We start from the raw sequence: 24,286 nt of genomic DNA, 5'->3' as shown, positions 1-24,286 counted from the left end.
GCCCGCGCTTTACGACACTTGTGCGGCAGCGGCGGCTGGAACCCGGCACTCCTTCGCGACGCTCACGCCGGGCGCCGCTAGCGGCTGTTGCCAGGGCGGGGGTCGCTTTGCGGCATGGCGATGGCGGAGGGCGAGCGGGCTGAGTGTCCTGAGCCCCCCCAAGACGAACCCCCGGCTGATGGCGCCCTGAAGCGGGCAGAGGAGCTCAAGACGCAGGCCAACGACTACTTCAAAGGTTCGCCCGCCCCGGGGGTGGCGGAGGGGGGAGAGGGTGGGGAGCTGCCCAGGTCGAGGGGCGCCGGGGCCCGCGCGCGGAACCATGGCAACGCGGCGCGGCAGCCGGCGCCCGCCCGGGCCCGGCACTGCCCGGGGACCCGGCGCGGGGAGGCCCGGGATGGCGCTGCCCGGGGGCGACCGAGGGAGCTGCTGAGGGAAAAGGTGATGATACGCCTGAAAGTGGCGGGCGGAGCGGATGCTGCTCACTATGGAGACTGAGGGGGGCGCCACCCACTGTGGGGCGGGAGGCGGGGGGAGGGGAACGAGGGTTCCACCACATGGGAGACCCCCGAGCGCTGCTAGGCTGTGGCGACACCTGCAGAGGACGCTGTCAAGTTGTGACGTGGGGCGGCGGGGTAGGGATGGCGCTACCCAGTGGGGAGACCTGGGGTGGGTGGCGCCGTGCGGGGGCTCGAGGGAGGGGTACAGTCTCAGTAGAGAACCGTGGGGGTGAGGAATAGAGATCATTAGCATGGAGGGGGCAAGGAAGTAGGAGGTGTGGGGAGGCCCTGGGAGTAGAGGTGGGGGAATCCCAAGGAGAGTATGGGTGACAGGATCTGGAGAAAGAGAAAGATGTGGGTGCACTCATTCATTCACTCATTCACTCGTTCAGCATGTTTGTGGAACACCTGCTGTGTGCTAAGCACCGTGCTAGATTCTGGGGAGGTAGCAACCCGTGAGACAGAGGCAGCCCTACCCCCCTACAGCTTGGATTTAGCAGGAGCATCAAGCAATGAGTTACTGCACAAATTAACAAAATACTTAGAAGTTGTGATGGTGGGGGGTCGGGGGACCAGTGTGAAGAAGATGATGAGGGTTGAGGAGCTGGAGGCTGCATGTTAAGGTGGTCTGGGGAGGACTCACTGAGAAGGCATTGAAGTTGCGCGGAACCCGGGAGGGAGTGCTCCTGGTGGGTGGAGCCTCGGGTGCAAAGACCTGAGGTAGGAAATGCGAGGCGACTGGTGCGCCTGGACCTTGAGCACGTTGGTGGGGAGACTGATACAGGTGCGGTTAGGAGGGGGGCCAGGTCATGTAGGTTTCGTAAGTCATTGCAAAGACTGATTTGGATTTTTTTTTTTAATAGTTTTCCACTGATTTTTAAAAAATATATTTTATTGATTTTTTACAGAGAGGAAGAGAGAGGGATAGAAAGCTAGAAACATCGATGAGAGAGAGACATCGATCAGCTGCCTCTTGCACACTCCCTACTGGGAATATGCCCGCAACCAAGGTACATGCCCTTGATCGGAATCGAACCCGGGACCATTCAGTCCCCAAGCCGACGCTCTATCCATTGAGCCAAACCGGTCTTGGCTGATTTGGATTTTTTTTTAAATATATATATTTTATTGATTTTTTTTTTTCCCAGAGAGGAAGAGAGAGGGAGAGAGAGTTAGAAACATAGATGAGAGAGAAACATGGATCAGCTGCCTCCTGCACACCCCCTACTGGGGATGTGCCCACACCCAAGGTACATGGCCTTGACCGGAATTGAATCTGGGGCCCTTCAGTCCTCAGGCTGACGCTCTATCCCCTAAGCCAGACCAGCTAGGGGTGGTTTGGATTGTGCTCAGCTATCCAAGAGGAGACTTTGAGTCGATGCATAGGCCAGCGTGGAGCTCCTAGGAGAGGATCCGCCTATGGATAGAACAGCACCGGTTGGGAATGGAGGTTAGCCGGGAAGAGAAGGGGCCAGAGGAATTCTCGTGTTCAGAACAGAAGAAGAAGAGGCAGAGGAGGGGTGGTCGGTGGAGTAGAAAGAAAACCGGGGAAAGTGTCAGGGAAGATGAGAGAGGAGAGTGCTTCTAGGAGGAGGGGCTGTGCCCTGGGTCAGATGCTGCCCAGGTGAGCACAGCACCGACCACTGGGTTTGGCTCCAGGAATGTTGATGGCAGCCTTGACCAGAGCAGGCTCTGGGGAAGGATGGGGATGGTGGCCAGCTAGGAGGACCCTGAAGGTGGAACGGGAGGCGTGGAAGTGGAGACAGCAAATGTGGACAGTGTTTGAGGGTTTTGGTTCTTAAGGGGAGTGGATAGTGGAGGAGGGAGCTGCTTTTTTGAAGGATGGAAGAGAGTAGGCTCTGGTGCATGTGAGAGCGAATTGATCCTATAGGAGAGAGGGGAGAATTGATCCTATAGGAGAGAGGGGAGAATTGATCCTATAGGGAAAAGGGGAGAATTGATCCTATAGGAGAGGGGAGAATTGATCCTATAGGGAAAAGGGGAGAATTGATCCTATAGGAGAGGGGGGAGAATTGATCCTATAGGAGAGAGGGGAGAATTGATCCTATAGGAGAGGGGAGAATTGATCCTATAGGAGAGAGGGGAGAATTGATCCTATAGGAGAGGGGGGAGAATTGATCCTATAGGAGAGGGGAGAATTGATCCTATAGGAGAGGGGGGAGAATTGATCCTATAGGAGAGGGGAGAATTGATCCTATAGGAGAGGGGAGAATTGATCCTATAGGAGAGGGGGGAGAATTGATCCTATAGGAGAGGGGAGAATTGATCCTATAGGAGAGGGGGGAGAATTGATCCTATAGGAGAGGGGGGAGAATTGATCCTATAGGAGAGGGGGGAGAATTGATCCTATAGGAGAGAGGGGAGAATTGATCCTATAGGAGTGGGGGGGATGATCCTATAGGGAGAGGGGAGAATTGATCCTATGGATGGGGGGAGATTGGATCTATAGGAGAGAGGGGAGAATTGATCCTATAGGATAGGGGAGAATTGATCCTATAGGAGAGAGGGGAGAATTGATCCTATAGGAGAGAGGGGAGAATTGATCCTATAGGAGAGGGGGGAGAATTGATCCTATAGGAGAGAGGGGAGAATTGATCCTATGGGAGAGAGGGGAGAATTGATCCTATAGGAGAGGGGAGAATTGATCCTATAGGAGAGGGGAGAGATTGGATCCTATAGGAGAGGGGGGAGAATTTGATCCTATAGGAAGAGGGGGAGAATTGATCCTATAGGAGAGGGGAGAATTGATCCTATAGGAGAGGGGGGAGAATTGATCCTATAGGAGAGGGGGGAGAATTGATCCTATAGGGAAAAGGGGAGAATTGATCCTATAGGAGAGGGGAGAATTGATCCTATAGGAGAGGGGGGAGAATTGATCCTATGGGAGAGGGGAGAATTGATCCTATAGGGAAAAGGGGAGAATTGATCCTATAGGAGAGGGGGGAGAATTGATCCTATAGGAGAGGGGGGAGAATTGATCCTATAGGAGAGGGGGGAGAATTGATCCTACAGGAGAGGGGAGAATTGCAGCAACAAAGTCCTGGGGCAGGGGGTGGGGAGTGGAATGAATCAGAGCCCTCGGGGAGAATTGGCCTTCAGGGGAGCACCGACAGATTTATTGAGGGGAAGTGTGATGGGCGGAGGGAGGAGGTGGGACTGGTGAGAGCTGAGGTGTGGGAACCCTGAAGTCTGGGTCAGGGAGAATGGATGGTATCCTGGGGGCGAGGGAGCCATGGAAGGTTCTAGGAGAGGAGCAGCGTGGTCTGGTTTGTAATTGGAAAAGCTGCCTTGTGAAGCTTGGACACAGGGTCAGCCTGGAGACCAGAACTGTGGCCAGGCGAAAGGCGGTGGAGCTGCTGACCAGGCCGGAGAGGCGGGAGCTAACTCTAGAAACGTTTCAGAGTGGCTGCCTGGAGGAGGGAAGAGGGAACTCTGGGCAGAGAACCGATGGCGAAGGCCTGGCACTGAGCAGGAAGCGGGGCCCGAGTGTGAGAGGCGGAGGAGTTGGTGTTGGTGAGGCTGCAGGGAGGAGCCCAGCTTTCGCCCAGGACTCCGGGGAGCTGTGGCTCGTTCTGAGCGGGGGGACGGGGGTGGGGGGGGGGGTGGGGGGGGGCGGGCACGGTCAGGATTGTGCTTTGAAAACCCCTCTGGGGGGCAGGACTGCGGGGGCGGGCCCCTGGGCCTGAGGGGATGGAGGCTAGGCCAGGTTGGACGGGAAGGGACGGAAATGAATAGGTTAGAGTTTGACAGAGCGTGGTGAGGGCCTGGCTGCGGGGGCTGGGGCTCCGGAGGTGTCCGGGATAAGAGCCCAATCTGCAGCTGAGGGGTGACATGGAAGGTGTGACCCCTGACATGGGGCTTGGGAGGAGCAGCAAGGATGGGGGTTGATGCTGAGGCAGAGTAAGAATTCTGGAAAATAGTGAACAATTGGGAGGTGCCCCTCGCCCCTCGGGGCCTGGGACCTGAGTTGTCGGGAGCCCTGGGCTGGGCGGGCAGGCAGAGGTCCCGGCGGTGAGCTGGCATGGAGGACGCCCTCCTGGGCCAGGCCCTTCTCTGCAGGGCAGGCGGCAGCAGGCACAGGGCCCTGGCCTCTGGGACAACAATAAAAAGAGTAATTACAGCTCCCCTAATTGAGCCCCCGTGGTGGCCAGGTACACGCTTTGTGTAATCCTCTCTGGAGCCCCGGGCGGCAGGTAGGAGCGCCCCGCCCATTTTATAGAGGAAGCTGAGGCTCAGAAGTGAAACCACGTGCCAAGGTCTGAGTGTGTGAGCAGCAGCGGAGCCCGGATATCCTCCTTCCTTGCCGCATGCTGGGCTCCCACAGGCTTTCCCCTGGCCTCCCTGGCCCCCTGCAGGGTGCAGAGGGGCGCCCATGCCCACCTCTCCCCCAGCGAGGCTGCTCCTCTGGGAGCTGAGGCCCTGGCAGAGCCCTGTCCCTGATGTCTCAGCTCCCTTCCCCTCTCCCTGGGCCCATCAGCCCCCAAATCTTACTTCTTCCTCTTCCCTGCTGTGTGACCAAACACAGCCTCTCTGTGCCATCTCCTTCCTTGTCTCTACCCCGTTAAATGCACTCAGATTAAACGCACAGACGGGCCCGGGACGCGGTGGTGTCTTCGGGCAGCTGTGTGCAGGAGCGGCCCCTCCTGTGTCCTCTGCCCCATTCTACTTCCCTTCGCTCAGTCATTCACTTGCTTCTTTTTCAAGTATCTGCTGTAGCCACATTTCATACATGAGTTCGTTTAGCCAACTACCCCAGGAGCAGGGCTGTTGGTGACACCACGTTTCAGATCATCAAGCTGAGGCTCGGAGAGGAGAGGCCCTTTGCCGAGGTCTCATGGCTGGGTCTGCAGAGCTGCGTGCCAGATGCTCAGACACCAGGCGTCTGCCCCGTGCCAGACGGCCATTCAGTAACACCTCGCCCGGCAGGAGAGCTGGCCGGCCGGCCTCTGGAGCCCCGCCAGGGAGCCGGAAGGAGTCTTCGAGGCACTGGCATTCCAGGGAGGGTGGGTTCTGCCCTTGCTTGTTTCGGGAAAGTCCTGGGCCTGCCCATCAGGGCTCACAGTCCTGGGGGGACACATTCCTCACTTACAGTAACAATCCAGAGTGGGGTGTGCGGGGCTGGGGTAGGTGAGCCTAGGGGGGTGCCTGACCCAGCCTGGGGGTCAAGGCGGGCTTCCTGCGGGAGGGAACATCAAGCATTAAAAGACTGCAGGATGTTAGCCCGCAAAAGGAATCGCTGTTCTATTGTTCCTGGCATCTCCTTAGGGCTGGTTTCTTCTTTCTCCAGTGTTGGTTATTGGGTTAGTTTGTCTCCCGCCCTCCCACCCTTCCAGAACAATCAATGGAGTTTGGAACCCTATTCCATTCTATTTCTTTACCCGGCTCACTCTTTATCACCCTACGGGTCTCAGCTCGATATCTCCTCTGGCTTCCCAGCCCTTAGCCCTCTCGATGATCGATGATAGATGATCACATTATGGGGATGGATCTGTGTATTGTCCCCATCCCAGTCCCCACTGGACTGTGAGCCCAGGGGAGGCAGGCCTGAGGGGTGCTGTATATTAGACAGGGCAAGGACTCAAAAAGAAGTAAGACAAACAAGGCCCTTTCCCTCATGGGGCTTAACTTGAAATTGGGGAGATGGATTACAAGCAAACAACAAACAAAAATCTACTGGTTTATCAGATGACTCGGGAGAAAGTAAAGTGGGAGTTAGGGCAGGAACTTCCCTTGTAAGCCAGGTATTAAGAGGGCGCTCTCAAGGTGTCCGAGGATACTCAGCTAAATAAGAGTCAGAGCCAGGGATGGGGCCTTAGCCACCTGCCCCTGTACCTGTTCCTGCCCCTGTGCCAGCTCCCCCAGAGGCTTCCAGGTGTGGAGGGCGAGGGGGGGCATTTGGGTGTTGGCCTGGCTCAGAATCCCGCCCGCCATTTGTGGTGTCACCTTGATCATGGGCTTTGCCTCAGGGAGCCTCAGTCCGCTCACCTGGAAAATGGAGCTGATGCAGCTGTCCTCAGGGTTGTTATGGGGGTTCAGTGAAGGGTTGTTAGGGTTCCCTGTGTGGCCCGGAGTTCTGACAAGCCTGGGTCTTCTGCCTGTCGAAAGGCCTTGAGGGAGGGGTTTGAGCCTGCTAATACAGACTGGCTGTTTGACCTTGAAAAAGACCTAATGACTCATCCGTAAAGGGAGCAGCAGATGGTGCTTCTGCCGTGGAGATGTGAGGATTCCACGGGTGGAGATGTGCAGGGCACAACCATAGCTCATTTTACTTTATTTATTTTTAAATATATTTTATTGGTTTTTTACAGAGAGGAAGGGAGAGGGAGTGAGAGTTAGAAACATGGATGAGAGAGAAACATAAATCAGCTGCCTCCTGCACACCCCCCACCGGGGATGTGCCCGGGACCTTTCAGTCCGCAGGCTGACGCTCTGTCCACTGAGCCAAACCGGTTAGGGCAATGATAGCTCATTTTAAATAAAGTTGATCTTTCACCCTTGGCCAGGTCGCATCCTCTTGGCCCATACCTGGAACATCAGTGTCCAGGTCCCACTGTGGCCGTGGCCATCAGGATCTGTCCTGCCAGCCCCGTGCCCTCATCTGCACCCTGCCCCAGCTCACTCTGCCCCAGCCTCAGCAGCCTCTCACTCCCCATCCCACTCTCCTGGGCCTCTGTACCCGCTGTCCCTTTTGTCAGGAATGCTCTTCTCCAGCCTGGTTTGCCCCTTTCTTGGGTCTTGGCTGATATGAACCCTTCTTACTGAGGACCAAGTGGTTCCTTCTTCCCCACTTCGTGTTCTAGGCCTTCTTTGGGCTTGTGTCCTTGCTTTGAGGGGCAGACAGTCGAGGGGCTCAGGGCATAGTCACGTTTGCTGGTTTATATCTCAGGAGCATGTCCTCCCTGGGCCATGGGCGGGGGGGTGAATTCAGTGAGACCCTCCTAAGGTCCTGGAAGAAGGGCCACGTGGCCTGGAAATGACCTTGGTCCTGAAGATCGGGTCATGAGGAGACAAGGTGTGGGACAGTGCGACAGGAAAGGGGGGCCGGCGGAAGAGACATCGCCGAGCTCAGCTCTGGACCTCAGCTTCCCCCTCTGAAAGGGGGACTGGGCCAATCCCCACCCTAGGACCTGCTCTTGCTCGGGGGGCAGCTGCCCTGCTTCATGCCTCCTCCTCCTCTGTCTCCCAGCCAAGGACTACGAGAACGCGATCAAGTTCTACAGCCAGGCCATCGAGCTGAACCCCAGCAATGCCATCTACTATGGCAACCGCAGCCTGGCCTACCTGCGCACCGAGTGCTACGGCTACGCCCTGGCCGACGCCACGCGGGCCATCGAGATGGACAAGAAGTACATCAAGGGCTACTACCGCCGGGCCGCCAGCAACATGGCGCTGGGCAAGTTCCGAGCCGCCCTGCGCGACTACGAGACGGTGAGCCAGGCCTCTGGGAGCAGGCCAGCCCCGGAGCCAGTGGCTGCCGAGGGCCGGCGGGCGGCGGGCGGGCAGGGGGAGGTGTGCGCTGTGCGTGCCCAGAGGGGAGGGAGAGGGCCGTGCACGAGTTACTCAGCACCTCCTCATCCACAAATGCAGAGGCCCTTGTCCCGGAGCCACTGCCTGGGTCATATCCCGGCTCTGCCGTCACTCTGTGGGTCACCTGGGCCCGCCGCCTGGCCCCTGAGCCTCCTTCTCCCTGTCTGTGACATGGGAGCGCAGTGGGCCTGCCTCTGTGGGTTGCCATGAAGAGCTGAATGAGCTTCTGCTTTCCGAGCGTTTCGAACACGGTCAGTGTTCTAGGACAGGTGCTGTCGTGGTGGTTGTCCTCTCTGCCGAGTGAGGGCCACAGCCTTTCCTCGGTGCAGCTGGCGGTTCAGAGGCGAGCCTGTGAACAGGATCCGTGCAGCCGAGGGCACGTGCATGGGGAGCTGGAGTGGGGTGACGCGCCCCAGAGGAAGAGCGGGGGGGGGGGGGTGTTGTGATGAGGGATGGGACCCCCTCAGTCGCCTGCCGCTCCCACTGTCATTGCTCTGATGACAGTAATACTGAGAGCTGGAAGGGCCCAGAGTACACGCCTTCCTGCCCGGCCCCTTCTGCAGCTTTCACGCCGGTTGGCCGAAGGAATGTGGCTCTGTGAGGTGGCGACTGGTTACCCATAGTACAGATGAGGCCCTGGGGGGTAAGGCACCTGCCCCCCAACATGCAGCTGGTGGGAGGATCGCAGAGCTGGGATTTGAACCCAGGCAGCACGACCTGTCCCCTCGCCTCAAGAGTTAGCTTCCTGAGAGTCGGGGTTCATCTGTTGTTCATTGGGATGGTGCGTCCTGCAGTGGCTCAGTCAGTATTTGTGGATTCTTACTCTGCCCTCAATATACATACACCCTCCTTCATTTCCCTCCTGCACACACTGAGCAGCTTCTGCTGTGTAGGGGGGCGGCCAGGGGGCCTGGGGGCATAGGCCACAGTGGGAGGGACCCTGTCGGACTACCCGGCCTGGCTGCTGGCCGCTGGCCTCGGTGGAGGGTGCATTTCAGGCCCAGTGAAAGCTGAACCACACCTTGGGCCGGAAGACACCTGTGTCAGGGTGCGGGCAGAGGTGTGCAGGGAGCAGGTGGTTTCGAAACTGAGGGACAGAATGGAGGAGGATGCTGGGTGACACCCCACAGGATGAGGAAAGGACCAGCAGAACAGAGTCCTTGTTAGCTTGGGCTCCCAAGCCATTCTTCGTCAGTCCTCCCCTGTCCCTGGTGTCCTCCCTCATCGGGAAGGATGTGGCTGTGGGCTCAGTGATGTGGAGTGAGTAAAGGTCATTGGGGCTGGGGGGCTCAGTAATGGAAAACCCAGGGCAGTGGGGGTGGATGGGGGCAGGGCTTTGGGAGGGCTCCGGGCCAGGGTGGGGAGTCCTAGAGTGGGAGCTGGGCCTGGAGGGGGCGTTTGAAAGAGATCTGACCACAGGGTTCTCGTGCTCTGGCCCCAACGGCCCTGGCCTCGCCTTCTCCGTGACACAGATGGTTTCGGGCCAGCTGTCCTGTGTGTACCACGTCTGAACTTGACCCCCGGCCTTGTGGATGTTGTGGTGGGGGAGGTTTCACAGTCTTTCTCAAATCACCTTGAGGTGGGGCCACACCAGCCTTATTGTGCGGGCTCTGCCTGCAGCATCGGAGAGTCCCCACAGGAGCCTGAGAGCCTTCCGGCCTGGGCCTGGGCCTGGGCCGGGGCCACCCTTGGCCAGCCACCCTCACGCCCGCGGGCTGGTCACCCTTCTCCATCCAGCCTCTGGGTGCACAGAGGGGCCAGACCCTGGGGCTGCTCCCCCTCCAGTCTCTCCCTCCTACCCTCCAGAGCTGTCTTATGACACGTGGCTCATGGAGGGTGTGCCAGGCCCCCTCTCAGGTCTGGCATCCTTGGGGGTGGGGCCAAGCTGTGACCTTGCTTGAACAAACAAGCCCAAGGTTCTGCCTCAGCAGCTGGGCCCTCTGGTGGAGGGCCTTTCCTTTCGCAGCCTCCGTTTCCTCATCTGCATCCGCGTGCTCACCGTGGGCCCAGCTCTGTGTGAGCTCTTTGCGTGCGTGACTTCCGTTTAGTTTACAGGAAGGAAGCTGGTCTAGAGAGGGGGCCCCTTCTCCAAGCTCACCCAGCAGGGAAGTGGCAGAGCTGGAACGAGAACCCAGAGTCTGTGCTGGTAACCGTTTGAGGCTGTGAAGAGAGTGTGTCATAGTTTGAGACCATTTCATCAAATATGATAAAGAAGAAGAAAGGTCAATATTTGGAGAAGGTTGTGTATATATGGTTCTGTGAAAAAATGTTCACTTATGTGCATTTACATGTGTGTTAGGTATGACATAAAATACGTATTTCTTACTGTGAGCCGGAGCCTGCAGGCATTGGCGCAGCTGAGGCACCAGCCCCCTGGCCGGGATGCCCAGCTCGGACTGCGCAGCTCTGAGGGCTCGTCTCCAGCACCAATGTTCTCGTCTGTGACGGGGGCGGGGCGCTTCAGTGACCTTGTGAGGATTAGAGAAGATCGGTCCATCAGAGTAGGATCCGCCCCACTTAGCACTCGGTGTTGGGGGACCCCTAAGGCCCATGGGAAGTGCTGTGTGAGGGCCCGGGAGCTGGCGGGGTCTCCATTCTAAGGCCTCGGGTACCCAGCTCCCCTCTCCATGGGCCCGTGAGGAACCCTCCAGCCCCAGCCTCCCTCACCTCCAAGTTCATCCTCCCACAGGAACCCTTGCCTCAGGATGCCCTGCCCTTCCCTGGTCCTCTTCCTGGTCCTCTCCTGTCTGCCGGGAGCTCAGCCGGTCACCCTCCGCACGCCTTCCTCGCCCCGTTCTGGGATTGGTTGGGTTGGGTGTGAATATGGTTTGCATTCGGGTTCTTAACTGTGGAGCCTGCGCAGTCAGGTAAACGTGTGTCTCTGCCTTACAAGCCCACGCAGGCCTGTGCTGAGGTGAGGACATGTGATATCACAGGGCTAGTCAGAGAAAGACCCAGGGCAGTGTTCCGCACGGTTGGGACCTTAATGCCCTAATAACTCTCGTGATCTTCTTAGCAACCCTGTGCTTTGGGCCTGTTGCCCTGATTTACAGTGCGGAAGCTGAGGCCGAGAGAGGTCACTCCCCCGAGACCCCCCAGCAGGAGCCGACGGTCTGCTTCCAGAGTCAGGCTCCTGACCATGGGGTGTTGGCCGTGGGCACCAGTTTCCTGGCGCAGTGCTTGCCCTCAGCTCAGGCAGTATACTCAAGGGCCGTCTCCCCTCCCCTCCCCTCCCCTCCCCTCCCCTCCCCTCCTCAGAGGAGTGTTGGCTGAATGAATTCACTGAGGGTCTCCACCTATGGGCGGAGAACCCTGTGTCACACTGGAGTGGAGTGTCCGCCCAAGAAACCTGGCTCCCCTCGGGCTTGGTACCAGTTATCTTGTCATTATCTGTTCTCTTGTCATTATAGAGAACCATAATGCTGTCAATAGGTCCCTGAGGGAGGGCCGGAGCACTTGCCTGGGGGCCTATCTCCTGCCCGGTCTACAGTCTTTCTCCCTCGGTTCCAAACCCAGGCCATACTGAAAACCAGTTTTTCCAGTAAATGTGAGCAACTCATTTGGTGGCAAAAATCTGACCTGAACTAATGAGAGGCCGTTTGCGGTCTTGATTGCTCCCACGTGACTGGAGGTGTGGGAGTGTGGTGACCGGGTGCCGCTCAGACCTGCTGGGGTGTCACATAGCAGCGTGGGCACCGGCTCAGCTTTGTGAAACCCGGAGACTCCCGTTCCCGCGCACACGCAGCCCCGGCTTCCGGGGATTCCACGCTGTGCGTCATGTCATCGACCCCAGCAGACCCGGCGTCATTGCCCGTGAGCAGCCCAGCTGCAGTGCCACCTCCTGAAAACATCTTTTGTTTTGAGAGTGTGATAGGAAGTAACAGAGAGGCCCCTTCTCCCAGGTCCCCGCCCGTGACATAGCTGCATAAACACACAGCCGGGAGGCTGGCACTGAGCCGACCCAGGTACCACTTTTTAAAGAAAAACACAGCCTTAAGTTCTGGCCTAACCAGCCTCGCCTCCTGAAGAGGCCGCCCGTCCCTCCGGTCTGAATCCCTGGCCTTCCTCCCAGGTGCCTCCCAGGGACCCCTCCCCCCAGGGAGCGAGGACTAGCAGCACCGCAGGCCCTGGCACCAGCCCTGGCTCACTGCTAGGCCCTGTGACGGGCCTGATGTTAATTCTCACGCCACCTCCGCAGGGCTGCTGGCACCCTCCCCACCTTCTAGAAGCTGAGGGAGACCTGAGGTGGGGCTGCCTGGCGGGAAGGCCTGACCCTAGAGAGGGCGCTCATGGCCACTGCCCCCGGGGAGGGCGTGCAGGGCGCTGTGGGGCAGGTGGCATTGGTCAGGGGGTGAACATGTGGTAGAAGTCAGGAACCTACACCGGAAAGGAACGGAATCCTGGCTTCTTGGGTCGGTCACACCGCCCTGGGCCTCAGTTTCCCCATCCGTCAAATGGGATTGCGATGCCACCGCATAGAGCAGCTACTCGGGGGATAAAATGAGCAAGTGGATTGCTTACAGCAGGTGTCAGGCACCTAAAACGGGTCAGAAAATGAGCCGTGTTTTTGCTTCTGCTTCTGTTACTGTCCTGCTCCTCTCCCATTGTCAGGGCTTGTCCCCATCCTCCACCCCAGGCTGGGCCACTGTCCAGGGGCTGGTGGGAGCCCAGAGGGGTGCCTGACCCGCCTGAGGGACGGGGAAGGGGAGACCTGAGGAGAAGGAGCTGGAGAGGACGTGGAGGTGGGAGGGAGTGCTGTGTTCTGGGCCGGGCAGCCTATACGGGACCCAGGGTGAGAGGAGATGGTGCGTGTGGGACTCGGAGGGCGCTGGCCGGGCAGTGCCGGGCAGACAAAGCGGTTCTCATGAGCCAGGCCAGGTGTGGTTTGGACTTTATCCCGGTGTGGACTCACACGTCTCCCTGCCGGGAAGGGCTCCAGGGGATGGCTGGTTCGCACCGCACCCAGAGCCCAGGTGGAGCTGCCTGGCGGGGTGCCCGAGCCTGAGCCTGTCCAGACAGGGAGGAAGCCACCGCCAGCCGCAGCCAGCTTTCCGCCTCCCGCCTGGGCTGCACAGCCATGCCCAGCGTGGATGAGCCGCGCTGACTCCCGGGTGAGTGAGGGAGCCTCTGCACAGGCGTCTGGTCACTCTGCCAGGCCTTCTAGGGGGCATCGCCGCCCCCTCTGCCCCTCCTCACCCCGCACAGGAGGTGTGGGGCCGCTAATAACAGTGACAGTAACACATGCTCTGAGGCTCAGAGTGGGGGAGTCACTTGCTCAAGGTCACACAGCAAGCAAGTGGCAGAGCAGGGATCAGAATCCAGCCCTCCGTGCTTCTGAGTTTGGAGAATGCAAGACTGGAGGAAGCTGGTGGAGAGAACGGAGGGGACGGGCCCGTCACTGAGAACTTACGCGTCCCAAAGCCCTTTTCACATGCGAGCTGTTTAACCAGCACCGCAGCCTGGGGAAGGGGCCATGGGAGCCGCTGACGTTGGCACAGGGCTGACGGGCCTGGCGCAGCGACACACGCTGCACGGCGCTCGTTCGTTCAGTCCTCACAGCCGCCCTCGCAGGCAGGTGCTCCCACCACTTCTTCTCAGAGAGGACCCTGAGCCAGAGGCACACTCGCTCGTCCGAGATTGCTCCTCTGATGATGGGTGGAGCTGGGATCTGAACCCAGGTAACCTGGTCTGAGGCCCACTTCCCTTCAGAAGAGGACACTGAGGGAGCTCACTTGTCCTGCATCTCCCAGCAGCCCGGGTCCAGCGGGGAACGGGCGCCACTCCGGGCTGGCCGTGCCTGTGTCCTTCCTCACACCCAGTAGTCTTGGCAGGTGGAACCTGTCACCGCCTTCGTTCTGTAGATGAAGAACCTGAGGTTCAGGGGATCAGGGTCACCCAGTGGTCACTGGGCCATAATCGTGACGTTAGACCCAGCACCTCCTTTCCTCTCAGTCCCACCCGATTCTGACGGTGATGATGGCAGCAGAGTGTGACAGGAACCAGAAGCTGAACATGCGCTCCGCGGATGGGGCAGTTTTATTTTAATGATAGAGCTAAGATTTACTAAGATCTTAGTGTGGGTTCCTGTGTTTGCCCCTCACATCAGCCCTGTGGTCTAGTTTGGGGGTGCAGAAACCTGGACCCGGAGCTGAGGTGTCCAGGGCTGCCCCACCAGTGCGTGACGGCCCAAAGCCGGGCAGACCACACCTCCTGACTGCTGTCTGGCCCCTCCTCGGTCTGAGCCTTCCTCCCTCCCTTCCTCTCCCATCCTTCTTCCCTTCTTCCCTCCCTCCTAACCTCCCTCCCTCTCCCTCATTTCCCTTCTCTCCCCCTGCGTGCCCAGGTGGTCAAGGTGAAGCCCAACGACAAAGATGCCAAAATGAAATACCAGGAGTGCAACAAGATAGTGAAGCAGAAGGCTTTCGAGCGGGCCATCGCGGGCGACGAGCACAAGCGCTCCGTGGTGGACTCGCTGGACATCGAGAGCATGAGTGAGCGGCCCAGGTTTCCGCCGCCCAGTCCAGAGCATTCCAATCCTCGTGGCCTCGCCATCCCCTGTGCACAGTGCGGGGTGGGGAGCTGGGGCTCGGGGTGCCTCCGGTCCCTGCCTGCCTTCCTGGGAATCCAGAGTCCCCAGGGAGATGTGGGAGATGTGGGAGCCTCCGGGGTCTGATTGGTCTCCAGGTCCCCTGGCACTCAGATGATTCACTCTTTCTGCCACGGCTCATCGCTGGGCACGGCTGTGCCAGACCCTGTTCTAGGCACTGCCCTCGTGGAGCTGGTGTCCTAGTGGGGAGAGATGCTTACCTAGTCAACAAATGGACTAACAGCGTCAAGTGCTATGAAATCAAATAGGCAGAGGAGAGAGAGGCACAGCAGGCAGGGCGGTCGGGGGAGGGCCTCTGACTGACCCCAATGGGAGGAGCAGGCCGCGAGGCGATCCGCTGGGGAGTGGAATCTCTCACTCCTTCCCCTCTTCACCTGAGCGTCCAGAGCTGGTCTGCCCCGGGCCTGGGAGCCAGCCCTCCCCCGCATGACTGTGGCCACTGACCCATTCCTTCCTTCCCACGTCAGCCATCGAGGACGAGTACAGCGGGCCCAAGCTCGAGGACGGCAAGGTGACAATCACCTTCATGAAGGAGCTCATGCAGTGGTACAAGGACCAGAAGAAACTGCACCGGAAGTGCGCCTACCAGGTACCGCGGCTGCCAGGCGCGCACCGGCTGTGGCCCGAGTGGCGTCACCGTGCCGGCTGCTGAGGAGCCACAGAGAGAAGGTGGCAGCAGCAGCTTAGCACTTGCTGAGCCGGCGCTGTGCTGGGCATTGCGAGTCCTCTATTTCTGATTTCTGTTGTTTTTTATTTTTAGCATTTCCATTCAGTTCTTTTTAATAGTTGCCATCTCTCTGCCCCATATGTCCACCCATGTTGTCTCCCTTTTCCACTAGACCCTTTAACACATTGATCAGAGTTATTTTAAAGTCTCTATCTGGTAATTCCACCATCTGAGTCATCTCTGGGTCTGCTTCTGCTGTCTGTTCTCCACACTCCAGCTTTTTATTGTGTGTCAGGCATTCTGTGTAGATGAGACCGAGATCAGACGTCTCAGCAGCAAACGGCAGGACTTCCTTCTGCCAGGCAGCTGGGGTGAGGGCTGTCCGTCTGACCTGCGGTCGGCAGCTGTGGTTGGACTGAGATCTCCACCGGCTTTAAATGGTTCCGTCTCCCCTCAGCAGGGTCTGGGATGCCAGCAGCGATGTCTTCATGCTGGAAAGTCTCCAGCTTTGGAGCTCTGAGAGCGCTTTGGGTTGCTGGGGAGTTCTCTGTTTTCGGTCTCGCTCCCCACTTTTGTGCCTCCGGAAGTCTGTCTCCCTTCCCTCCCCCATGCTGCCCTGCACCTCGCCTCCTTTGGCAGCCAGTGAGGGAGCGGGTGGGGGGGCAGAGGTGTTGTGGGCGGGGCTCTTGGCTGTCACACCAGCCCACGCCCGGCATGGACTCCTGCCCCCTCCCCCGGCCGAGGCAGGCTGCTCCCTGGAGGAGACAGGTGAACACGGCTCTGTCTTCTCTCCCGGGGAGGGCCTGGCAGTCTGCAGCTGGATTGATTTAGGTTTCCTGGCATCCTCTGCTCTTGGAGGTGTGTGTGTGTGTGTGTGTGTGTGTGTGTTGTTTTTTAATTTTGTTGGGATTTTGGCTTGTTTTTATTATTAGAGTGAGTCTTTTATAATTTTACTAGAGGCCCGTGCACAGGATTTGTGCACTGGTGGGGGCATGGCCTGCGGGGTCATCCCACTTTGGGAGCACCGCACATCCCGGTCAGCCAGCGGAGCAGCTGTGGACCTGCCCTCTGGGCAGCTATTCTGAGCACTTGCCTCTCCAGGCCACTCAGTTGGGGCTGGGCCCAGGGACAATGGCACCGAGAGGGTCCCAGCCTCCAGGGTCAGCTCTGCAAGCCTGGCGGTGGTGCTGCATGACCTGTGGGCACCTGGAGGAGGTGCCAGGGAGCGAGGAGGAGGCGCCTGGGAAGGAGGCAGCTATCGCAGTGGTAGTTCAGTGACCACTAAGGGGAAGCTCCTGCATTGATCATCCGCTGGTGGTCAGTGTGCAGCACAGCGACTGGTCGTTCTGGTCGCTCCACCATTCAGTCACTGGGCTTTTATTTTTTATTTATTTATTTTTAATTACATTATTATCTGTTTACATATCTTACCATCCCCCCCCCCCCCAATACATACCCTCCCTCCCCAGAGTTTTGTGTCCATTGGTTGTATTTATATGCATGTATACAAGTCCTTTGGTTGATCTCTTATCTCCCCCAGGTCACTGGGCTTTTATTATATAGGATATGTTCTGACCAGAATGGACATCTACTTTTTAAATATATATATATTTTTTTATTGATTTCAGAGAGGAAGAGAGAGGGAGAGTTAGAAACATCAATGATGAGAGAGAATCACTGATTGGCTGCCTCCTACACGCCCTCTAATGGGGATCAAGCCCGCAACCTGGGCATGTGTCCTTGATCAGAATTGAACCTGGAACCCTTCAGTCTGCAGGCCAATGCTCTATCCACTGAGCCAAACCGGCTAGGGCTCATTCATGTGTTGCATCATGCTGATTATTTTAAGAGAAACCAAGACACTCAATTTTTATGTGAAATAACTTTGATGTTGAAATCCCATAGAGGCCACTGGGGTCACAGTTTGGGGGATACTTCTGGCCCCAGCAAGCACCCACTTGTCTGGGCCTCCCCCTGCCCATTCCTCTCCACTCCCTACCTCTCCCTCCGTCTCAGCCCAGCAGGTTGGATCTAATGAGTCCAGGCCCTCCGGGGGCCGGGGGGCAGGCAGGCCCTCCCCAGTCCCACTCACGGCCTGCCCTGCCTTCCAGATCCTGGTACAGGTCAAAGAGGTCCTTTCCAAGCTGAGCACGCTGGTGGAGACCACGCTGAAAGAGGTGCGCGCCGGGGGTGGTGTGGGTGGCCGGGGGAGCTCCCTGGCTGGGGGGGGCCGCGGAGCTCAGAAACTCACAGGCCCCCCCTGGCTTGGTCTGCCTTCCCTCTCCCTCCACCCGTGTCTGTCCCCCTGGATGTCCCTCTTCTCCTGGCCTCTCGGTCTCTGTCCCCCCCCCCCCCCCCTTCATGTCTGTGTCCTCTGCCTGTGTCTTTGCATGGTTCTTCTCGGTCTGCCATGACCTCTTGCCTCTCCCCTCCCCACATCTCTCTCTGGGCCCCTCCCTCTCCGGTGGCCTCTTTTCTTCCAGACAGAGAAGATTACAGTGTGCGGAGACACCCATGGCCAGTTCTATGACCTCCTCAACATATTTGAACTCAACGGTTTACCCTCCGACACCAACCCCTATGTATCCTTCTCAGAAGAGCAAGCCCTCTCCGCAGCCCGGATCTGGGAGAGGAGCCCCCGGCTGAGAAGCCTGAGCGCTCATCGGCACCAGGATGGGTGGACACAGCCAGCCAGTCCCACATGCTGTGTGACCCGGGCAGGTGGCACAGTCTCTCTGGGCCCCAGCTTTTCTTTATCTTGAAACTAGAGGTCCAGTGCACACAATTCGCGCAAGTGGCTCAGCCCTCGCAGTCCCAGCTTCGTCCGGCTGTCCGGCCTAATTAGCATATTACGCTTTTATTATTATCAGTTACAGAGAGGGCTGCTGCAAGATCATATACAGCATCTGGCACTGCCCATGCTGGGTGCCCCCAGCAGCTAACTTCACCCGTGGGTGCCTCAGCTTCCTCGTTGCAAAATGGGCATGACAACAGTAGGGCTGCCTCCATGGGTTGCTGAGGAGCTGAGGAGTGCTAAGGGCCCACGGTCAGGGCTCTGTACGTGTTTACATGTCCTTCATGCTAATTGCCTGGTGAACGGCCACCGTTCGGTCCAGCAGCCTGAGCAGTGTCGGGTGGGAGGGTCTGTGTCCCATTCCCCCGGGCTGGGGCCTGTGTCTGGGGAGCTGAACAGGCTGAGCGCCTCGTGTCTGCCCCTTCCCCGTCCGGCTCCCTGAGGAACAGGTGAGCTGGGGACCTCGGGACATCCTGCTGAGGCTCAGAGAGGCCAGACTGCTGCACCAGAGCCCCAGGCCCCGCTGGGGAGGCGCTGCCGGGAGCCGTGGGTGCAGAGAGCCTAGGGGAGGAGCGCCCCCTGCCCCCCTGTTTTCCTTAGCAGGACAGATATTTAATGGCGACTTTGTGGACCGGGGCTCCTTCTCCGTAGAAGTGATCCTCACCCTTTTTGGCTTTAAGCTCCTGTACCCAGACCACTTCCACCTGCTCCGAGGTGAGCAGGGGTGCTGGCGGGGCCTGGTTTCTCTGTGAGCCTCCAGCTGAGTGTGTGTGTGTGTGTGTGTGTGTGTGTGTGTGTGTGTGTTCGTGGACGGCTGCCCTGTCCGGGGTGTGTATGTGTGTGTGTGTGTGTGTGTGTGTGTTCGTGGACGGCTGCCCTGTCCGGGGGGTGTGTGTGTGTGTGTTCGTGGACGGCTGCCCTGTCCGGGGTGTGTGTGTGTGTGTGTGTGTGTGTGTGTGTGTGTTCGTGTGTTCGTGGAGGGTGCCCTGTCTGGTCGGGCAGGTGTGCACTGCACATGGCCTTACACACGTGGAGCTCGGTGGGCCTTGAGGAGGAGTGAGTCCCGGGAGGGCTTGGAGCAGAGGAGGGTCAGGGGCTGACCTGGGTGTTAACAGGGTCCCCTGGGCCTCTGGTGAACAGACCAAGGGTGGGAGCAAGATGTGGCGCTGGCCCGGGGGCTGGGAGCAGTGGTTTTGGCTGGAGCGCCTGGAGGCCTATGGCTGCCCCCAGGGAAGACGGACAGAAAGAGCAGCCACCAGCCACTCCCCTGGCAATTCCTACAGCCCAGGCTTCGTAGCCACATGCCCCTGTGTGCTCAGCCGCTGCCCCTGCAGAAAAGAGGCCAGAGCAGCGCCTGCCCCTCCCAGTGCCTGCGGGGCACGGAGCTGAGGCGGGAGCGTGGCTCGGAGCCTCCTGGGCCCCCGGCCGGAGTCTGAGGCTCCTGGGCGGGCGGCAGAGGCTGAGGTGTCCCGTCCTGCTGTTGGCCAGGCAACCACGAGACGGACAACATGAACCAGATCTACGGCTTCGAGGGCGAGGTGAAGGCCAAGTACACGGCGCAGATGTACGAGCTCTTCAGCGAGGTGTTCGAGTGGCTCCCGCTGGCCCAGTGCATCAACGGCAAAGTGCTGGTGAGAGCGGCGCGCCCCCGGCCCCACCACGGGCCCCGCCACCGCCTCCCCCGGCCCCGCCGCGGGCCCCGCCACCGCCTCCCCCGGCCCCGCCACCACCTCCCACGGGCCCCTTCCACCGCCTCCCACAGCCCCTTACACGGCCTCCCACGGCCCCTTCCACCGCCTCCCACGGGCCCCTTCCACCGCCTCCCACGGCCCCGCCACCACCTCCCATGGGCCCCTTCCACCGCCTCCCACGGCCCCTTACACGGCCTCCCACGGCCCCTTCCACCGCCTCCCGCGGCCCCTCCCACGGCCCCGCCACCGCCTCCCACGGCCCCTCCCACCGCCTCCCCCGGCCCCGCCACCGCCTCCCACGGGCCCCTTCCACCGCCTCCCACGGCCCCTCCCACCGCCTCCCCGGCCCCGCCACCACCTCCCACGGGCCCCTTCCACCGCCTCCCACAGCCCCTTACACGGCCTCCCACGGCCCCTTCCACCGCCTCCCACGGGCCCCTTCCACCGCCTCCCCCGGCCCCGCCACCGTCTCCCACGGCCCCTTACACGGCCTCCCACAGCCCCTTCCACCGCCTCCCACGGGCCCCTTCCACCGCCTCCCACGGCCCCTTCCACCGCCTCCCACGGGCCCGCGGGCGGACGTGCTGGGGAGGAGCCGGAGGAAAGGGGCAGGGATACGTCTGGCGCCTCCCCTCACAGCTGTCCCCACCCAAACCCTAGATCATGCACGGGGGCTTGTTCAGTGAGGACGGCGTCACCCTGGACGACATCAGGAAGATCGAGCGGAACCGGCAGCCCCCAGATTCAGGTGACAGGGCGGGCCGGGTGACAGCCCCCTCCCGGGGCCTCTTTCGGGCTCCCTCCCCTGCTGGCCAGGGAGCCTTCGTGTCCGGGGCTCGGGCACACTCAGTCACTGGTTTATTGAGTCAGCTCCTGGCCTCTGGGGTGGCACAGGGGCTTCCGTTCAAGTGACTGGGACAGACAGCTGAGGATTCGCATGTGAGCACGCACACGCACACGCACGCACAGGAGGTGTCACGGAGGGCGCGGGCTGTGCCGTGGGGTGGGCGGGAGCTGGTCTGTGAGCACCACTCAGGCGGCCCGGCCAGTCCCTGACGTCCCCTCTGCCTCCCCTCCAGGTCCCATGTGCGACCTGCTCTGGTCGGACCCGCAGCCACAGGTCAGTTGCCGGGGCCGGGGGCGGGGGCGGGGTTGGGCAGGGGCCTGGCCGGGGCCACACACTGAGCCCCCGTGTCCCCAGAACGGGCGCTCGGTCAGTAAGCGGGGCGTGAGCTGCCAGTTCGGGCCCGACGTCACCAAGGCCTTCCTGGAGGAGAACCACCTGGACTACATCATCCGCAGCCACGAGGTCAAGGCCGAGGGCTACGAGGTGGCGCACGGCGGCCGCTGCGTCACCGTGTTCTCCGCCCCCAACTACTGGTGCGTCCTCCCCCCTCCGGGCCTCTCCCGCCCCCGCTTTTCCTTTTATGATAGAAGATCCGAACAATATGCAGGAGCAGATAAAATAGTACGGTGACGCCCACGTGCCCATCACCAGGCTCAACAGCACCCGCTGCGACACCGCCCCGCCCACCGCGGTGCTTTTAGAGCAAAGCCCGGGCATCTCTCCCGCCCAGGTTTCTGAGGGCACTTCTCTGTGCGTCACCGACGTGCCACTGGCAGGCCTTGACAAAGGTCACCGACCCCGGCCAGTCCATTCCCCGCCTCAGACAGTCTCTCCGGTGATTCCTCCCAAGCAGGACCCACGTGGGGCCACCTCTCCTGTCTCCTTACCTTTGTATTCCCTGTCCCATGTCGTTTTGTGGTTGAAAACCAGGCCCCCTGTCCTGCCAAATTGCCTGTGTTTGGGACCAGGCGGATTCCGGTCTCGGGGCCGGCTGCCACGTGCCTCTGTCCCTGTGTCTGCGGGGCTGAGAGCCGGGCCTGTCAGGTCAGAACCTAGGACTTGGCAGGAGTCCTGCCTCCCTGGGACTGCAGCTGCGGGCCCCCCCCCCCCCCAAATCCTGCCTCCCTGCTCCCCGCCCCTCCTTTCTCACCCTCATTCCCCCTCCCCCTCCTCCCTGGAGCCCCCTCTTCTTTCTTCTGGATTCTTTTTCCCACACCTGTCTGTCCTCTGTGACCTTGACTCAGCATCTGTCTCAGTGTCTGCCATGACTGTCCCTCGTCTCCCGTTTTTCTCCGGCCGTTCTGCCATTCAGCCACCCGGCTTCTCTCTGTCCCCCCGCTTCCCGCTCCCTCTTTCCTGCTGCCCGGCCTTCTCTATCCCTCAGCCCCACCCAGCTGACCGGCCCCTCTGCCCGTCCCCCCGCCTCCCGCTCCCTCTTTCCTGCTGCCCGGCCTTCTCTATCCCTCAGCCCCCCCAGCTGACCGGCCCGTCTGCCTGTCCCCCCGCCTCCCGCTCCCTCTTTCCTGCTGCCCGGCCTTCTGTATCCCTCAGCCCCCCCAGCTGACCGGCCTGTCTGCCTGTCCCCCCACCTCCCGCTCCCTCTTTCCTGCTGCCCGGCCTTCTGTATCCCTCAGCCCACCCAGCTGACCGGCCCCTCTGCCCGTCCCCACAGCGACCAGATGGGGAACAAAGCCTCCTACATCCACCTCCGCGGCTCCGACCTGCGGCCCCAGTTCCACCAGTTCACGGCAGTGGTGAGTCCCCCGCCCCGCCCCGCCCCGCCTGGGCAGGAAGTGGCTGAGGGGCCGGTGAGGGGGAGGCCGTAACAACTGGGGGGACGGGTGGTGCCCACACCGGGTGCTCAGACAAGCCCTAACGCGCCCATCTCTGTCTCTGTCCCCGCGTGTCTGGCTCGCAGCCTCACCCCGACGTCAAGCCCATGGCCTACGCCAGCACGCTGCTGCAGCTGGGGATGATGTGAGGCCGCCGCGCCCTTTACTTTGTAAAGTTTGTATTTATTCCCTTCAGGTTTGCAGAGGGGTGGGGGCCTGCAGAGTCCGCTCCCTGGACACGGAGGAGGAGGTGGAGAGAGGCTGGGCTGGGCGCTGTCCTGGGCATTTGGGAGGGAGGCCAGCTGTGGTGGGGGCGGGGCCAACGGCTTCCCCGCCCCCTCGTTTGCATGGCCCCTCCCCTGCTAAAGCAATAGGGCCCCGCCATCAGAAGACCCTTGAAGGAGGGTCATCAGGGAGGCCTCGCCTGCACCCCCTCCTGGCAGCCCCAGGGAGGGGCTAGGCTGGGGCTTCCCCGGTTATTTTATGTCTGTAATTAAATATGTTAAAATAAAGTCATTATTGTAAGTCAGCTTGTCTCGGATGGTAAAGCCACCAGAGCTGCTAAAATCAGGGTGACCACCTACCTCCCAGGGGATATGGAGGGGGGGAGGGGCGCCGCGAGAGTCCCAGCCCCTCCTCCATTTCCCTGGCGCTGTCCAGCGGGCTCGGAGCTGACAGCCCTGTGTCTGCCTGTCCTGGGCTCCGGAGGGGGCGTGGCGCTGCCTGGGACGGAGGAAACCCCCCCCCCCCCCCCGCCAGCAGCATCGTCCACCCAGTTAGGCAGTGTGAAGGGTGGGCCAGCAAGGCCGGGTCAGGGCAGCTGGAGGACACTTGTTCTCTGCGGGTGCCAGCCAGTGCTTCCTGAGGCTGCCTGATGCCACCCCGCCCTGGGCCTCCCGCAGCCCCGCCCCCGGCCTCTCCAGGTCCCGGGCAGACCCTCTCACAGGGGGCCCAGCTTTGGTTCTGACAGCACACAGCCAGGCAGACCCCACCACCGAGGAAGACTGGAGGGCTTCCACCGCTCCTCCCCTCCCCCATCAGAGGTTATGCTCAGTTCCCTGCAGGCTGCCCGGCTGGCCTGGGCCTCTGCATCGACTCCTGGTTTCTGGTCTGAGCTCTCCAGGACCCTCCTTCTCCCTGGAGACGGAGCCCCGAGGACACCGGATGGAGAGGGATCTGCTGAGGGCTTCTTCGTCTTCGGCTGCCTCCCCGGGGGCAGGAATAGGGGGTCACAGTCCTAATCCTCTTGGCGGTTCGGGCGGCTCTGCAGGCGGCTCACTCGGTAAAACAAGGCGGCATTGCGGGAATGTGGACGCGGGTGTGAGTGTCCTCGGAGAGGCGTGAGTCCCAGTTGGCCAATCCCCTCCATTCCCCATGAGGCGTGCTCTGAGTCCTTCCAGCCCGTGCAGCTATGGGGCCGCCAGGGTCCCCAGGTGCTGGGTGTCACCGCTGCAGCCACCCCAGGAGTCCCCGGGCCGCCTCCCGCTCAGACCTCTGTGTCCGTCGGCTCCATTCCTCACCAGGGTTTCCTCAGGATCTGCCCTGTCTCTGTGTCACCAGCAACAGCAACGCTGTGTCTATACATCTACATCCGTGTCTGCACAGCCCGCTACGGCCTGTCTGCAGCCGCAGCCACCTTACAGCTGTGTTCTTGTCTGTGCAGTGCAGCCACGTCAGGATCTAGGCCCATGTTTGTGCCAGGCTCCGGGCCTTGCAGGAACAAATCCGCACAAACCGGATGCTTAAACCAACAGATGTATTTGAGCCTCATCCTGGGGCCGGGGGTCTCCCCAGGGCCCGAGG

General features: G+C 60.3%; 1 protein-coding gene across 1 annotated transcript; it reads left to right on the top strand.

Annotated features, from left to right (window-relative positions):
* Positions 1–31: 31 nt before the first annotated feature.
* PPP5C (protein phosphatase 5 catalytic subunit) lies at positions 32–23,012 on the top strand. The gene is made up of 13 exons (XM_036416382.2): positions 32–235; positions 7,705–7,946; positions 14,389–14,536; positions 15,120–15,241; positions 17,431–17,496; positions 17,803–17,901; positions 18,722–18,827; positions 19,602–19,744; positions 20,465–20,552; positions 20,884–20,924; positions 21,006–21,184; positions 22,324–22,405; positions 22,570–23,012. Exons 1-13 carry the CDS (start codon positions 115–117, stop codon positions 22,630–22,632), a joined length of 1,500 nt encoding a protein of 499 aa, XP_036272275.1. The 5' UTR covers positions 32–114; the 3' UTR covers positions 22,633–23,012.
* The last annotated feature ends 1,274 nt before the right edge of the window (positions 23,013–24,286 follow it).

The sequence above is a fragment of the Pipistrellus kuhlii genome, unplaced genomic scaffold (genome assembly GCF_014108245.1).
Source record: "Pipistrellus kuhlii isolate mPipKuh1 unplaced genomic scaffold, mPipKuh1.p scaffold_m20_p_55, whole genome shotgun sequence".
In the NCBI taxonomy this organism is placed as follows: Eukaryota; Metazoa; Chordata; class Mammalia; order Chiroptera; family Vespertilionidae; genus Pipistrellus; species Pipistrellus kuhlii.
The sequence above is the reverse complement of the archived record's forward strand: the minus strand, read 5'-3'. Positions and strand labels throughout refer to the sequence as shown.

What these genes read in the sequence shown, in the direction of transcription:
- PPP5C (XM_036416382.2), top strand. Translation starts at nt 115, where the DNA reads ATGGCGATGGCGGAGGGCGAGCGGGCTGAGTGTCCTGAGCCCCCCCAA. An exon ending in ACCGGAAGTGCGCCTACCAG is followed by an intron (nt 15,242 to 17,430) that starts GTACCGCGGCTG and finishes CCTGCCTTCCAG; the next exon opens with ATCCTGGTACAGGTCAAAGA. An exon ending in CCACTTCCACCTGCTCCGAG is followed by an intron (nt 18,828 to 19,601) that starts GTGAGCAGGGGT and finishes GCTGTTGGCCAG; the next exon opens with GCAACCACGAGACGGACAAC.